The 14,778-nt window shown below is 50.2% G+C and overlaps 5 protein-coding genes across 5 annotated transcripts; 3 read left to right on the top strand and 2 right to left on the bottom strand.

Moving 5' to 3' along the window:
• Nucleotides 1-836: 836 nt before the first annotated feature.
• Nucleotides 837-2,196, top strand: BKA67DRAFT_567460 (short chain dehydrogenase). The gene has a single exon (XM_046102974.1). The coding sequence runs from the start codon at nucleotides 1,052-1,054 to the stop codon at nucleotides 2,003-2,005; it is 954 nt and encodes a 317-aa protein (XP_045957031.1). The 5' UTR covers nucleotides 837-1,051; the 3' UTR covers nucleotides 2,006-2,196.
• Nucleotides 2,197-2,809: 613 nt separating this feature from the next.
• On the bottom strand, nucleotides 2,810-4,962 carry BKA67DRAFT_536476 (uncharacterized protein; the record flags this gene model as incomplete). The annotated part of the gene is made up of 3 exons (XM_046100160.1): nucleotides 2,810-3,935; nucleotides 3,988-4,818; nucleotides 4,868-4,962. The coding sequence occupies 3 exons, from the start codon at nucleotides 4,960-4,962 to the stop codon at nucleotides 2,810-2,812; spliced, it is 2,052 nt and encodes a 683-aa protein (XP_045957030.1).
• Nucleotides 4,963-8,392: 3,430 nt separating this feature from the next.
• Nucleotides 8,393-11,323, top strand: BKA67DRAFT_567457 (uncharacterized protein). The gene has a single exon (XM_046102973.1). It carries the CDS (start codon nucleotides 8,696-8,698, stop codon nucleotides 11,186-11,188), a length of 2,493 nt encoding a protein of 830 aa, XP_045957029.1. The 5' UTR covers nucleotides 8,393-8,695; the 3' UTR covers nucleotides 11,189-11,323.
• Nucleotides 11,324-11,478: 155 nt separating this feature from the next.
• BKA67DRAFT_536474 (HAD-like domain-containing protein) lies at nucleotides 11,479-12,463 on the bottom strand (the record flags this gene model as incomplete). The annotated part of the gene is made up of 2 exons (XM_046100159.1): nucleotides 11,479-12,282; nucleotides 12,410-12,463. The coding sequence occupies 2 exons, from the start codon at nucleotides 12,461-12,463 to the stop codon at nucleotides 11,479-11,481; spliced, it is 858 nt and encodes a 285-aa protein (XP_045957028.1).
• BKA67DRAFT_592992 (putative 5S rRNA binding ribosomal protein) lies at nucleotides 12,462-14,197 on the top strand (the record flags this gene model as incomplete). The annotated part of the gene is made up of 3 exons (XM_046104891.1): nucleotides 12,462-12,464; nucleotides 13,182-13,219; nucleotides 13,333-14,197. The coding sequence occupies 3 exons, from the start codon at nucleotides 12,462-12,464 to the stop codon at nucleotides 14,195-14,197; spliced, it is 906 nt and encodes a 301-aa protein (XP_045957027.1).
• Nucleotides 14,198-14,778: the final 581 nt, after the last annotated feature.

Here is a 14,778-nt window from a genome sequence, read left to right as displayed (position 1 = left end):
CACCAAATTACGATAGTCATGAGGCTGACACTAGAAAACTGCCTTCGGAATAACACACTCTAGCTCAAATGGGCTCCATGTTGGTCTCTGCTGTTGGGAGGGTACTTGCCAGCGCTAATGATGGGTAAGTGCCTATGGCAGGTTCGGCCCGCGTTGCATTAATCATACAACTAGCTGGCTGGTTTCGAGATATCGGTAGTCGTTCTTGCAAGGACCATCCGCTTTGGGCTTGCTGATCTAAGATTTAGTGGATTGACATGGTGGACGCTGAATAATACCACAGGGACAGTTGTCAGCACGTGGTGCATGACTCAGTCGCAGTGTTTAGTGTTCTGTAATCTAGAGTGACGTATTTTGAATTTGTCTCGGGCTATTGCATCATTGCAGATCACCATGAGATTTGACGTTGGGTATGTTGAATCGCCAACTGTTCGAATAAGAACATCATCACAGAATCACTTGAACAGCGGCGAGGCTAAAGCACAAAGACAGTCAACACCGGGGGCAATACGACGAACATAAATTCCCATCTTGAGGTCTCAGCTGGCTTAGGAAAAAGAAATTCAAAACTCACAAATTGTTACAAGCCCGGAACAATTTGTGGAATAACTCGGCATAAGATGCAAGATTCATCCTCTAGCCTAGTGTAAGGAGAAGAGACACCGTATATCTGAGAAGTGAAGCATACGATGGTGTGAACTAGGAGATTTGGGGTAGTCCAAACCTCTCTATCCTCTGACTGAGTCCGCCGGTCCATCTTCAAAACTTATGACCCAATTTCTTAATAAGTGCCGTATAACCTCATAAATCACGGTTGATTAGTATTTCCGTTTCCGGTAAGCGATCATGCTGTTGCCAAGCAAAATAGGCGGTATCTTGATGTAGAGGAAGGATCGGGGGGTATTTTCAGCAAGATTGGGGTTGTTTTTAGCCGGACTGGAATTTTAAACGAGAACTGCATGCCAGAGGATTTCCGGCAAGCATATAACAACGCGGCACTGACTTCGTTAACCTAGAAGAATCGGTCCTCTAGTATTTGACGGTTCACGGCATGGCGCCCTTCCTCACCAGTGCCCTATCAGCGCTGGGCGGCTTGACGCTATTGACCATTGTCTACCCAATCGTCAGCTTTGCACTCACCTACACCCGCCCGTCACATCTGCACAGATATCTCCATTCGACGTCCGGCAAGCCAGCCTGGGCACTCGTGACAGGCGCCTCGGCGGGGATTGGGAAAGCGCTCGCGCACGAGCTAGCCAGCTCGGGCTTTAACGTCGTGCTACACGGTCGCAACGCATCGAAGCTGGAGTCCGTAAAAGCTGGGCTACAGAAGGCGCATCCAACCCACGAATTTCGTATCTTGGTCATCAATGCATCGACCTGCGACGTCGAGCCGGCGGCCTGGATCGAGGAGGTCCTTGAGCTGGTGCAGGACATCAACTTGACGGTTCTGATCAACAACGCCGGCGGGGCAACCCGCCCCACCTACGGCAGGCTTGAGGAGTACGATGCGAAGAGTATCATAGAGACGGTGCATCTCAATGCTATGTTCCCAGCCCTGATGACATCGACGCTGATTCCAGTACTGCTAAAGAACAAGCCGGGACTGATCATCAATGTTGGCTCCCTCAGCGACAATGGGTTGCCTCTCTTGTCATTCTACTCCGCGTCCAAGACTTTTGGCAGCTCCCTTGCCCTGTCGGTAGCGCGTGAGATGGAACTTGAGCACCGGGATGTCGAGGTCATTACCCATCGCGTGGGTCTGGTAGCGGGAACTGGAGATAACACGCACATTCAGCCATCTCTCTTCGGGCCGTCGGGTGACGTGATGGCAAAAGCGATACTGGCGCGGACGGGGTGTGGCAGGAAGTCAGTGGTCCCTTATTGGGGACACGCCGTCCAGCAGGCTGCGACAACCTTGTTTCCAGGCTGGCTTGCTGACAAGCTCTTCATATCTGTGATGAAAGGACTTAGGGAGGACGAATGGGCAAGGAATAAGAAATAGGAACATCCTGAAGCTTACAATCACGCTGTAACCAGCAAAATGGAATCAATTGTTGGTCAGTGTCACCTCATGGCTTTCCAGGACGCCAGATTCATTCTCACAGGGGTTTAGTACCAATAATGGCCTGTCGCATTCCAAGCACTACATACATCCCAAGTTCCTACAGAATTATAAATTTCGATCTTGATAAAGTGATCCTACTGTCTCTAAAAAATGTGCTTGCATTTACTTGTGAACCAGACTTGATAAAGTAATATGCCACGTTGAAATACAAGCTCATGAATGATTTCATGAAATTGGCCCTGCATCAAAGAATCGATGCGCACCAATATCGGAATAGGACATGGTACGCGCTCATATCGCTGGATGTATCCGCTCATTTGATACCGCGTGAATATAATCTTGGGATGTATGTGTATGAGGTACCGTATGTGGGGCCTGTTACTCGCGGCATCAGTAACTTAAGGTTAATTGATATCAACTTGACTTTGAGAGGTGCCAGCAAACATTGGTAACTTGTGTATCCAGCCAAAGAAGTTCTTCAGCTTCAATTTATTGGCGCTAATTTATGTCAAACTAATAATCATCATTATGTATGCAGCGATTAAATGACTGCCCGAGTCACACAAAGCTAGCCCGTCTTTCTCCAGCGCGCCATAACATTGAGGGGTATAAGTGAACAGATTCTATCATCGAAAACAAAATGAAAACCATGCGGGCAAACGAAGCCGATTTTTTTCTTTTTCCTCCTCTTTTAGAGCGGCAGTCATGCCTTACTGGGTGATGCCACTCCTGCTCTGTCGTCTATGCATAAGCACGACCAACATCGACGGCACCGACGCTCAATGCACTGAACCCACACCGGCCCTGTTGCATTCCGATTCCATCAGCAACAACTCCCCATGTGAGTTCCTGCCTCCAGGGTTCGACTTCTCCAGCAGCTGTATGACATTTGGCGCTGAGCGCCGCGCTGCAGCTACCACCCTTGAGCGCTAGCGGATTTCCCTTCTCCTGTCCGTTCACCAGGGCTGCCGCTGGACTCTGTCGCAAGCCTAACCCCACGACCATGAGCATGAGAGCGAAAAGTAGAGCTAGAAGTATTAAGAGCGCTTGTGTTGAAAGACCGACAGATATGGCCTGGTTCATATCATACGTAGATGTGGAAATCGACGCCGAGAGAGTGGCCGTGGCTGGAAATACAGCCTGAGAGAGGACGAAGCCCATGCCTATGAAGAGGACGAGTAAAACCCACGATATTGGTCGTGGAAGCGTGAGATATAAGGATGTCGTCTGAGCTCCGGCAGGGTCGGATGAAACCCGGAGCCCACGTGGCCCAAGGGCGAAAAGAGTAAGTTCGTGGGATAAATAGTAGGTAGACAGGTGTGAGTTGGTGACCAAGTATAGTATTGCTAGGAGGAATTGCGGCAGGCTGGTCAAGAGTGCCATTTGCAACCTCGAGATTGGGGAGGGGAAAAGGTAACTGGTGTCAGGTGTGGCAGTACCAAATTGTGTTGACATGCTTGCAGGGTCAGCATATATGGCTAAACCAAGAGCAAGTGCCGTTGGCACAGCAAGTGCTACCCAGGAGAAGATCATCAGTGACCAACGTGCAAGCGAAGGCGAAAAAAGCCACAAATGTACGCCTGGCGCGAAGTATTTGGCTTCCCCATAACCCCAACGGCCATCTCTCACATCTTGTTTCGAAAGGAGAGATGTACCGGTTGTTGTAGGGTCTGGGCGTGATAAGAAAGTACGGATTGCATCTCCGAGAGTAGCAAGTGGCTCAAAGTTCGACCTGCTCAACAATATGGCGATGCTACCAAAGGCAGCTAAATTTAGGAAGGCCACCACACCCAGTAGCGGACTGCTGATAATGACGCTGCAGGTCGGAGAAGAGCTGGCTTGCGAAGTGAATACTACCGCATTATAGCTGGAAAACGCTGTCAGTTATCTTGCTATTTATAACGTTCAACTTGTCTTACATTACTTGAATCGCCACGGTGGCCAATAAGACGACAGTGGCAAGGGCGGTCCGGGTTGTGGATATGTGTCGTAAGTTCCTCAGCGATGGTATCCCAATATCGAGCCATTGCTTCTTGTCATGCGCTGCCGTGAGCTCGTCCCTGGTTGGGCTTGAAAGTACTTGGAATACATAGTTGCCGCCCACGAGAAGCACGATACTTAAGGCGTTGATCAGAACATGGAGACCAGTATTGAGATTGTATGCTGTCGTGCAGGATCCGGAATACAAAGTTGATGCTCCGTTGGAGGTTTGTGATTCAGTGATGATGACGACCAGACAAACCACGGCGACCAGCAGTATGAGAAAAGCAGAGAGTGTGTTGAATGCGACGCCCCCACGCCAACCGCTCAGGAGCCTCCTTGCACCACGCTGTGGAGTTTCGTTTTCAGATTCCCCCAAAGCCAAATATGCCCGAGAGCCAAATGGATCCTCGAAGAAAGCTTGCTGAGACATGAGCCGTTCGCGCTGAGGTGTGAGTACGACATTTCTTTCTCCCCACTGCGCCTCTTCCTTTTTTCTGGCTAAACTCTCGGGAGTCTCTCCCCGTAAATAATGCACAACGTAGTCTGGCACGAGCGATCTACTCAGGATGCTGGCCGAGTCGCCTGCTTCTTTGAACCATGATTTCGATTGCGCAGTCGCCCTCCGGAAATGGCTGAAGTGGCTAGTAGCTGCCGTCGATGGCACCTCAGATGTTGCGCGGTAATGGAATGGCCAGTTGACCCTCGAGCTTGAATCTTTCGGTGTGTGACGACTATGCGACGAAAGACCCTCGGTCCTTGCTCGTACCCTGCGAAACGTAAGACTAATGTTCAATGTTTTTCGGGTTGTGTCTGTACTTTTCTAGTGGTTCGATGTTTTTCACGGCACCATCTTCATCCCAAGTATATCTGAACGCGGATTTCCCATTTCTGGCGGGAATTACTCCGTCCATGGTCTCGAGGTCTTACAATCTTGTGTGTGAAGCAGAGACATTAAGAAGAAAGAGAGTGGTAGAAACGAATGACTTGAACGACAGTGCGCCACAGCAAACAACCGCAACCTGGCGTCGAGAAAAAGAATGAAGTTGAAAGCCCATATCGATCACGACCCGGGCGCAAGGGTTTACCATACTTCTTGTATGGCAAAGGATCCTGAAACGGGTGTCCCTACCCTTGCCCCCGCCATGAGTCGATCACAGCCTGGTCCTGGTCCGGTAATCCATCCCAGGCTTCCAACACGTTTTTTTTGGGTGCAATTCGAACCGTTGTCAGGCCTAGTTTGGCGGAACGCATTGAAATGACGGGGATCCGTACAGCATCCCTAAAATTTAATTCTATGACTACCAATCAGAATACGTTGTTGGAGGCTTGGTGCAACTTGGTGCAATGAACCTCTATCCTCAGATCGAAACACTGGCTCCAATGAGAAATAGTGGTGTGCGTCCACATCAAGTAGGTGGCTGTCTGCGCATTGCGCGATGCAAATGCCGACGCAATCTATGGTGCGAAGGCCATTTCCTGTAGTGTACATTTGCTGAGAATGCGACTCGCGCATGAATGCTTTGGTCAAGATGCGTACGTCTTTGCTCTTGGGTAATACTGCGAATTTGGTGAAACGCCGGTGATTGTAAGGGCACGGCTGTTGCAGTAGAGCACTCTTGTCCCACCTCCTGAGGTTTCAAATCGCAATTTTGTCTAACATGTCATCATGTTTCCCAACAGCCAAGGATACACTTGCATCTTGCGTAAAGGACGAATCTTCGCCTCTCATTTATTCATTCTGACTCTCAGATGTTGATTACTATGGGCTTGCCAGATTGTGTCGACTTTACTAATATGCGTAAAGAAACCAAGGCATGAAAGTGCTAAATTGGTTCAAAAAGGAGATCATTCATGCGTTGTACTAGTTTGCACCACTCGCAGTTCTGGGTTAGCTCGTTGAAGTGAGGCCGGTTGCCAGCTGGAAGAGGGGGCTCACAGTCTGCCTCCCAAATATCCCACCCGCAAAGTTGCGGCCTGATCCCCGTCTTGTCCGTCCTCATATCGCACGACTGAACTGACCGACATCTGTTGACTTTCGGCGAAAAGAATAATCGATGCCCAACTTAAATGGGTTATAAGGCCAGTGCCGCCGTTACCCACCCCGTTCGAGGCCTTTGCAGAGAGCGGGACCCCTTTTACTATAGCACGGTGCTCCCCGCTATCTGACATGACTCTGTTTTATGGGCTACCCTGTCAATATTCGGAGAAAAGAAGAGGCTCGACCCTGATGTACAGCCAGGAAGCTAACCAGACGAACATCATTGTACATTAATCATTGCCGGGCGGGTTTGTGGGAGTAATGACTACGGTAAGGCAGTGACTTGCACATTGAAATGTCTGAGCATGAAATGAACAGAAAACATAGGACATGTTCTTGCAACTCGTGATTGTTTCTTCCACTCAACCACATATCGTGTGTCGGTGCTTCTGACCTAAATACTTGGCGTCGTTTCACCCAGCAAACACAGCCCTCAAGCACTGCTTAGGGCTCCTACACGACGATTGGAATGAGGCCATCGAAGCCCAGGAGTTGAGCAGCGGCCGTGGAGTTCCATCGACAGCACTTTTTGCTATATGGTGGTGTCACAGCCCTCGTGCTCATGACACACAAACAGGACTGTTACCGGAGATTATGCGCATATCAATGTCCCATAATTTGCTGCGATCCATCAGGTCTGAGGGGAAAGAGCTTTTTAGTCTTGTTGACCGTGCTGATGCGCACCGGGTTTCTGCAGCATCCCAGCAAAACCACAAAACAGGATGGCATAGTATCGGGGAGTCCATTCTGCTGCACAGAATCTAGCCCGTCGCTGTTACGGTGTGACCAATTTGATTTGGCGACATGCTCTCGAACCACTCAAGCGGACTGTTGATACTCACAGCATGGACCCCAATAGTAACGCTACGGCAACAGCCCGGATTGATAATCGGAAACAATCTACTTCGTCATAAACATATGTTATGCAGCAATTCAGGAGAGGAAGACATCAGCGAGAATAGAAGTGATCTTCGCGATATACTGCCGCGAGGAATCTAGTCACAGCTAATAGACATGGAAAGCACCACCATAGGACACGACAGGCATTGCGAAGACTTTCGGTGCTTGGCGTTGAAGTGATTCGCGAGCAGAAGCCCGCCCTGGAACGGTGTGATGGTAGCAAGTGGAACATCCTTCTGCAGGTCCCTGTATAGTTGGAGATCGGAGATGATCAAGTACTATATACATAGTACTTCAGACTGATTCGATGCAGAGAACTACTGGGCCTGCCAAGACAAAAGAGTGGTGATGCTCTACTATGTTGCTGTTCTTCTGCCAACTGGCGCTAGTATTGGATTCCGTCTTTCAATTGCATCCACTATGAACCTATCCCTGTTCTGGACGGAAGACTACAGGTGCAAGGGTCTTGCAAGAAAACTCTGCGAGATTATTCGATTTGTTTTGAAGAGGGTCGACGGGACAGTTGTATGTTGTTGACACGCGTGGCTCGCTTCGAGTATACCTGGATGATCTTTCAAAACATGCCCGGCGTCTCTGACCTAGGCGACATGTATCTGGCAGTGGACTACGTTACCATGCTCCATCAAAGACCAGACCATTCGGGATTCATCGCGCATGTTGAGCCTTTAGACATCGGACTGCTGTCAAGAGTGAATGCCACGTCGAAGTATGGTTGTCATGCCACGATATTCTGACTCCCAATAACCTTTCATAACCTCCCGGGGGCGCTTAATGCTTTTATATCATTGCCTATTTGTGCCAGTATGCAGACGCGAGTTGGGCACGAAACAAACGCGATGATCGCCCCTGCCGCGATAAAAGAAGCATTCTCAGCCATTGCCCTGTTTTGCGCTGTAGCTACCATTGGTGCTATAGTCCTAGGCCCTGGCTAGAGTCTAGTTAGTGGTCTTTGCGCCCCGCATTCTAGTGCTTCTTCTGTCTCCTCCCGTTTCGTTTCACATCTTCCCGTTGGCTGAGAATGCAAATCCACGAAGCTTCTGCAGCTGCTTGCATAAGGGCAATGCAGGTTGACTTGAAAGCGGCCAACCATCACGTTCATCGCGCTCCATTTCGGCCGTCGCGCTCCTAATTCGTCCTTCTCTGCACTATTCTACTGCACCTGCCAATATACAGCTATACTTCTTCGAGGGTAACTAACCAATCGAACCCATCCCACCAGTCCCTTCTGAGAACATGAGCTTTACGGCTCATCCGCGAGAGTATGGGGACTGTCTTCCAGGAACGCGGGAGGGGGGTCATGTCTAGATGTAAACATGAGTAGTATAACTGGATCCAGAAACCATGTGTGCCTGACCGCTTTTTTCCTTCGACTGATTTCCATCTTGTATGAATGGAATTGTATCGATCTCGTTGCTCTCGTTGAAAAGCTCTACTGCAGGTCCAGCGTAGCGATTCGTGTGAGCAACAAATAAACTCACCTAAGTGCCCGCTGTTTGCAGTGCGGCTCTATGTTATCATAAATCGCCGTATACTATTACCGTTCTGACTCATCATTAACTCAACTTTGTTCAGTGGGAATGGTCTCACTTCACACAAGCTTAACATTAACCTTCTAAACTGGACCAACAGCTCTGCACAGCAATTGTTTCTTCGGAACTTGAACGCCACTACGGCATGAGAGAGCTATGGCAGCCACACCACGGGCATTTTTTTGCCTGTGGCAAGACGACACAATTCGAGAGCAACTCTTCGAACTACTTCACAACGAGGACATTTGCAATGTACGACTCGCATCTTCAGCGTGCTGCAACCTCGTTACGAAGCGCCTCTTCCTACGAACCCACCTGACCTTCACGGCCAACACCTTCACAAAACAATCCAGAGTACAAGCCTTGTCACGTATAGGACACCACATTGAACATTTGACTTTCTTCTTCCCGCACTCCGATGCGACCTTTTTACCACCGCTCATTCACCCCGAGACAGGGCGTGAGATAAGCTTTTTATATACCCCTCACACTTCAATGGCTTCGGTCCTGGCAAGGCCAAAGTTTGCCAATACTGAACTGGGCGATATCCTGACCCAACAATACCCGCCACTATTTCATGCGGCTTCGAACGTACCGTCGTTCATCAACGCTATGAAGCATTTGCCAAATATGAGGCACATGACCATCAAAACCCCCGGACAAACCCCCAAGGAGAGATACAGACGCGACATAGTCGATTATGCTTTGATTAGTCTTCGCATTTCGCTAGAGAGGGCACCACTGAAAAAGCTCATGAAGCTGTCCCTATCATCTATACATCCCTCTGCTTTCGCATATCTACGCCATGTTCCTGGATTTGGTTGCACACCCTCGGCAGGGCGTCGCTGGAAGCAAATTCGCAAACTGCACATATCAGTGGAGTCCTGGGACTTCTATGGCCCATCTCCTGGTCTTGACCACCTGAAGGTGATCGATGACTATATCAGAAACTTCTCTGAGTGTTTGGAGAAGTTCACGTTCGCATGGCTTGGTCGTAAGGGTCCCTGCCCCGTATCATTGGCATCAGATCCGCTGTTTGCACCGCCTCGCAATACACAAAAGTTGTTCAATGAGGTCACCTCCCCGATGTCGCCGCTTCCTCCGACACCTGGCAGGAAGCCTATCAGGTTCCGGAAGTTGAAGACTCTATCAATACGCAATGCGACAATGAACGCGCCACAAGTAGCTGAACTTGTCGCAGACCACCAGCACAGCGTGCGTGAGTTCGACTTTGAGAACGTCGTTCTCATCAACGACGGCAGCTGGGACGAGGCCCTGTCTCCATTGATGGACGATACGTCTCGTGGTGACCACTGGTCACGGCACTCAATTGGTTCAACTGTTGGGTCAATTGCGGAAACTACGAGCATCCTTTCAGCGCCAGCTTCAATTTATGAAGAAGTTTCTTCTCCTTCAGCGGCTGTGGCGGCTCTCTCAGAAGAGTTGCTTTCGATCGATCTAGAAGATCCCTTTGAGGGACCTGCAGAACCTAAGCAGGAGTATCTCGATGATTACGACCTTCCGTCAGATCTCGAGTCAGCGCGTCAAGCTAGCTTATATTCTGGCAAAGAGAAGACGAGGCGTCTTACCAAGCGTCGCCGCAGGAGGAGGCATGATCATGATTACCAGGAGGAAAAGAATGTGCGGCGTCCAGAAACTCCACAGACACCTACTCCACGACCGCGCCACCACCGGTATATGTCCGAAGACATCATCAGTAAACATTCTGATATGGAGTCCCGACCACATTACCGCCGCCACATGTCAGAGGATACTATCAGTCAACGATCTGACACGGAGCGCCGACCACGTTACCGCCGCCAGATGTCCGAGGAAACCATCAGCCAGCGGTCTTACTTGGAGCCCCAGTCTCCTCCAGTTGAGCCTCCTCAACCTATTCATTACCGCTCTCGCTCATTGCTATATGGCGAAATGAACAGCATTCGTTCGGCTGCATCCAGCCAGCAACTCTTCGGCGAGGTGGATAGCATTCACTCCCCATCCAGTCAGCGACTGCACTCCCCCTCTAGTCAACGGCTGCATTCGTCTTCTAGCCAGCGACTGTTTGGTGAGATAGACAGCGTGCACTCTGCTTCCAGCCAACGATTGTGCAGTGAGATAGATAGTATTCACTCTGGGTCAACCCACCGACTGTTTGGAGAAATCGAGCCTGAGCCAGGCTTCAGTCACTCCCCTACTTCTGAAGCGGACTCGATGGATGAGTATTTCCGACCGATTACTCCCATTCTTGAGTCAGAGCTGGAGATTTCCGCCCCCATCCTCAACACCCAGCCATCCATGCCAACCCTCCTTCAGGCAACGGTCTATGACCCTACCGGCGGGTACTGCAACGAGATCAGTGCAGTACAACGCGACCTTGAAGCAGAGGAAGCCCAGAGGGTCCTGGCAGAGAACCCGGACCTGCGCAAGTCCGCATTAAGAAAGGGCAAAGAAGCCGTGTTGAACAGGCTACGCCAGCAGTTCGCTAGCAAGAAACAGACGAAGAAGGACTTGACTATATCACCAGATGCCATGGCAGCTATGGGCGTCCGCTTCCAAGAACGCCTCTTTGGGAACAGCGGGTCGCCGGTTGCGGCAAATTTCGACCACCGCCAAAGCATGGATGTACCTATTTTATTGAGTCCGTAAATGAAAAATAACGAATTATGAATGATGCAAATCAACCGAACATGGCCCAGTGATAATGTACTTTTGTAAGTGACTATTTCGCGCCCGCACGCTTGTAGTAGCCCCGTGTCTCTTCGCTCAAAAGAATGCGGTCTGCCTACAATGATGGACACTCTTGAGTTGCTTGATATGCGCAATCCATTGACAGTGCAAGATGAAATGTTCTCCACCCATGTATATCGAATCGTCGACATCTCAAGGCTCACGCGAAAGAGCACTGATGCGACGTATAATTATCATTGCAAAGTTTATTATATCTTGGCTTTTGCAGGGCCAAATCTCGGTTTGATAGCTACCCTGGGATGATTGCCAGCCAATCTAAGCCCAGTCACCTTCTCAAGCTCATCGACAGCCTCAAATGCCCGACCAAGGTTGACTTTGATTGTCTGGAATCCGAGCTTCTTTGCTGCTTTCAAATTCTCGCCGATATCATCTAGAAAAACAACATCTGCCGGCTTCACGCCGCTGCTCAAGCTTGCCGAACTCCCATCTTGCCTCTTGACTCGCTCCCTGGCGAAGTCGTTCACTTGGCTCAGTGTGTACTCGTACATATTCGGATCCGGCTTCCGCAGGCCGACATGTGCTGAAGACACAAAGACGTCGAACAAGCCTCGGACGGGTCCGCTAAAATAATCACTTTGGTGAAGCGGGTGTCCGGGAGGGAAGATCATCGTGTTGCTTACAGCAGCCACGATGAACTTGTTGCTCTCCTTCAGCTTCTTGAGCGCGGGGTACATCCAAGGGTCTGGGGTGGCTGATTGTGTCATCATCTCGTTGAACAGCCACTTCGCATCCAGTGTTGGTAGTGGTGGAACCTCCTTTGGCAACTTCGGGTTCTTGCCTTGCTGTGTATTGTAGAATGCTTCCCATCGTGTAGGATCATGGAGATCTTTCCCGAAACCTTGGAAAAAAGCATCGTCCATGAGTATCTCTCCCCGTTCTAACCTATGCCAGAAACCATTTGGAGACGTCTTGGAGATAGAATAGTTGACCCATCCTGGCGGAATTCCTAAGCCCAATTCGTAATCGAGAATGGCCTGAAATGGTGAAACAACCTAACCAGTGTCAGCGTATATATAGGTAAGCCATGAGCTCGCATCAGGTTCGAGCAATGATAAAATGCAAAGAAGGGATTTGGGCCAGTCTAGTTGTCTGGAAGTTGGATGGCGTCGGCCCACTTACAACAACTCCACCAATGTCAAAGAGTATGACCTTGGGCTGGTTGTTCGTTGACATGGCGCCAACTGTGAATTTGACTCGGTAAGCTATCCGATGATGATGTAAAAAGTTTGACAATACGATGGCACGAGATGCAAACGTGAGTTTATTCGAAACCAGTCCCGACCAGGACAGTCTATTTCCTAACCTAGTATATACATCGACTTGCCCGGGTTCAATGAGCCGGCAGGAGCCTCGGTATCTGGCGTCACTGGGAACAAATGGTCCGTGCAGCGAGTACTATGTGTGTAATAAGTCACCTCCAGCTATCTAAGTTACGGATTACAGCATGCACGGATGTGTCAGGTGTGTGGGAGGGAAGGCGGGGCCAGACAAGTGATAAACTCCGACCGCCGACCACCGACCAACGCCGGGCAAGGCTCATTTCGTCGCCCACCTGAAATCTCTGGGGAATCGTACCCCACCAATCTTCCGGCAGGGCTTTGGCAGGTGCAGCTCCAATTCGCACACTAGGACGAATTCCACCCACAAGCGAAAATTCCAAGATCTTGATCTTGAACATCCTCATCTTCTACCAACGACAAAAAACAAGCTGAACACCATCAATCAGCCAAATCAGTCAAAATGGTGAGTTAGCCTTTGATCAACGCAGTGTCAGAAATGACAATACTGCGCTTGAAGTTTTGAGAGTCAATGCAAGATGCTTCGGAATCAAGGCAAAGGAAAAAAGACAATTCTGAAGCGCAAATTGCTGACTCGAGGTCTATCGTAACAGGGGTTCGACAAGCTTATCAAGAGCAGCGCGTACTACAGGTGAGTTACAATTCCTGATTTGTGATTGTTTGGAGACCAGAGAGACGGCAGAACAGTTGGGCGTCGAGCTGCAACCAGAAGGGAATCGAAAACTAACATTTCGTGCCTCACAGTCGCTTCCAGACCAAGTACAAGCGCAGAAGATCCGGCAAGACCGACTACTACGCACGTAAGCGATTGATCACCCAGGCCAAGAACAAGTACAACGCCCCCAAGTACCGCCTGGTCGTCCGCTTCACCAACCGCGACATCATCACCCAGATCGTCACCTCCGAGATCAGCGGTGACAAGGTCTTCGCCGCTGCCTACGCCCACGAGCTCCGTGCCTACGGTATCGACCATGGTCTCACCAACTGGGCCGCTGCCTACGCCACTGGTCTTCTGCTCGCCCGCCGTGTCTTGAAGAAGCTTGGCCTTGACGAGCACTTCACTGGTGTCGAGGAGGCCGATGGCGAGTACACCCTGACTGAGGCCGCCGATGTCGACGGTGAGGAGCGCCGCCCCTTCAAGGCCTTCCTTGATGTCGGTCTTGCCCGTACCTCCACTGGTGCCCGTGTCTTCGCTGCCATGAAGGGTGCTTCCGACGGTGGTATCTTCGTTCCCCACTCCGAGAACCGTTTCCCCGGTTACGATATCGAGGGTGAGGAGCTTGACGCCGAGACCCTCAAGAAGTACATCTTCGCCGGTCACGTCGCCGAGTACATGGAGACTCTGGCTGATGATGATGAGGAGCGCTACAAGTCCCAGTTCCAGCAATACATCGATGACGATGTTGAGGCTGAGGGCCTTGAGGACCTCTACACCGAGGCTCACGCCGCTATCCGTGAGGACCCCTTCAAGAAGCACGAGACTGATGCCCCCAAGAAGAGCAAGGACGAGTGGAAGGCCGAGTCCAAGAAGTTCAGGTCGAAGAAGTTGACCAAGGCTCAGAAGGAGGAGAATGTCAAGGCCAGAATTGCCGAGCTCCGCAGCGAGTAAGGGTAATATCACGGTCTGGATTTGTGAAAATGGGATCAACTTCTTTACGGCTCGTATGAAAAGGTCAACCGGTAGTTCAGGAGTTAATTGCATGAGATGCTCTCAATGATTTGATTGATTTTGGATGATACCACATAAAGTTTGTTCTCAGTTCCGTGAAGTCATGCTACTCTCTTGTGATTTGTAGTCTGGACCGCTCAACTAATCGAGGCATCAAGTGTTGCATGGCCCACGGCAATTGTTCTTTTGCAGTGGCTGCTGAGACGCTGGGCTGGCGCCAACATATACACATACACTGTGATGGGATATTGATTGGGCTTACAGTAGCTGTGTCTGGAATGCATGCCTGAAAACCCAAAATTCGGCATGATGGCCTCTTCAGGGCTCAATTGCCTGTGCGCTGCGCGCACAGCTTTAAGCATTGGTTTGTTTGCATTTCGAACCTGGAGACTTCAGTGCTTTCCAATATGAGACATCCCGGCGGGTAGGGAGACGTTCAGCTCATCATGATCACCACGGAACGTGGTTTCTTGCTTTCGGACGCGGCACCAAGACTGGTCAGCCCTTTGTTCAACGATCTG

The sequence above is a fragment of the Truncatella angustata genome (genome assembly GCF_020726525.1).
Source record: "Truncatella angustata strain MPI-SDFR-AT-0073 chromosome Unknown BKA67scaffold_5, whole genome shotgun sequence".
Classification (NCBI taxonomy): domain Eukaryota; kingdom Fungi; phylum Ascomycota; class Sordariomycetes; order Amphisphaeriales; family Sporocadaceae; genus Truncatella; species Truncatella angustata.
The sequence above is the reverse complement of the archived record's forward strand: the minus strand, read 5'-3'. Positions and strand labels throughout refer to the sequence as shown.

Excerpts from the sequence above, each read along its gene's own strand:
- BKA67DRAFT_567460 (XM_046102974.1), top strand. The coding sequence starts at position 1,052 with ATGGCGCCCTTCCTCACCAGTGCCCTATCAGCGCTGGGCGGCTTGACG.
- BKA67DRAFT_567457 (XM_046102973.1), top strand. The coding sequence starts at position 8,696 with ATGGCAGCCACACCACGGGCATTTTTTTGCCTGTGGCAAGACGACACA.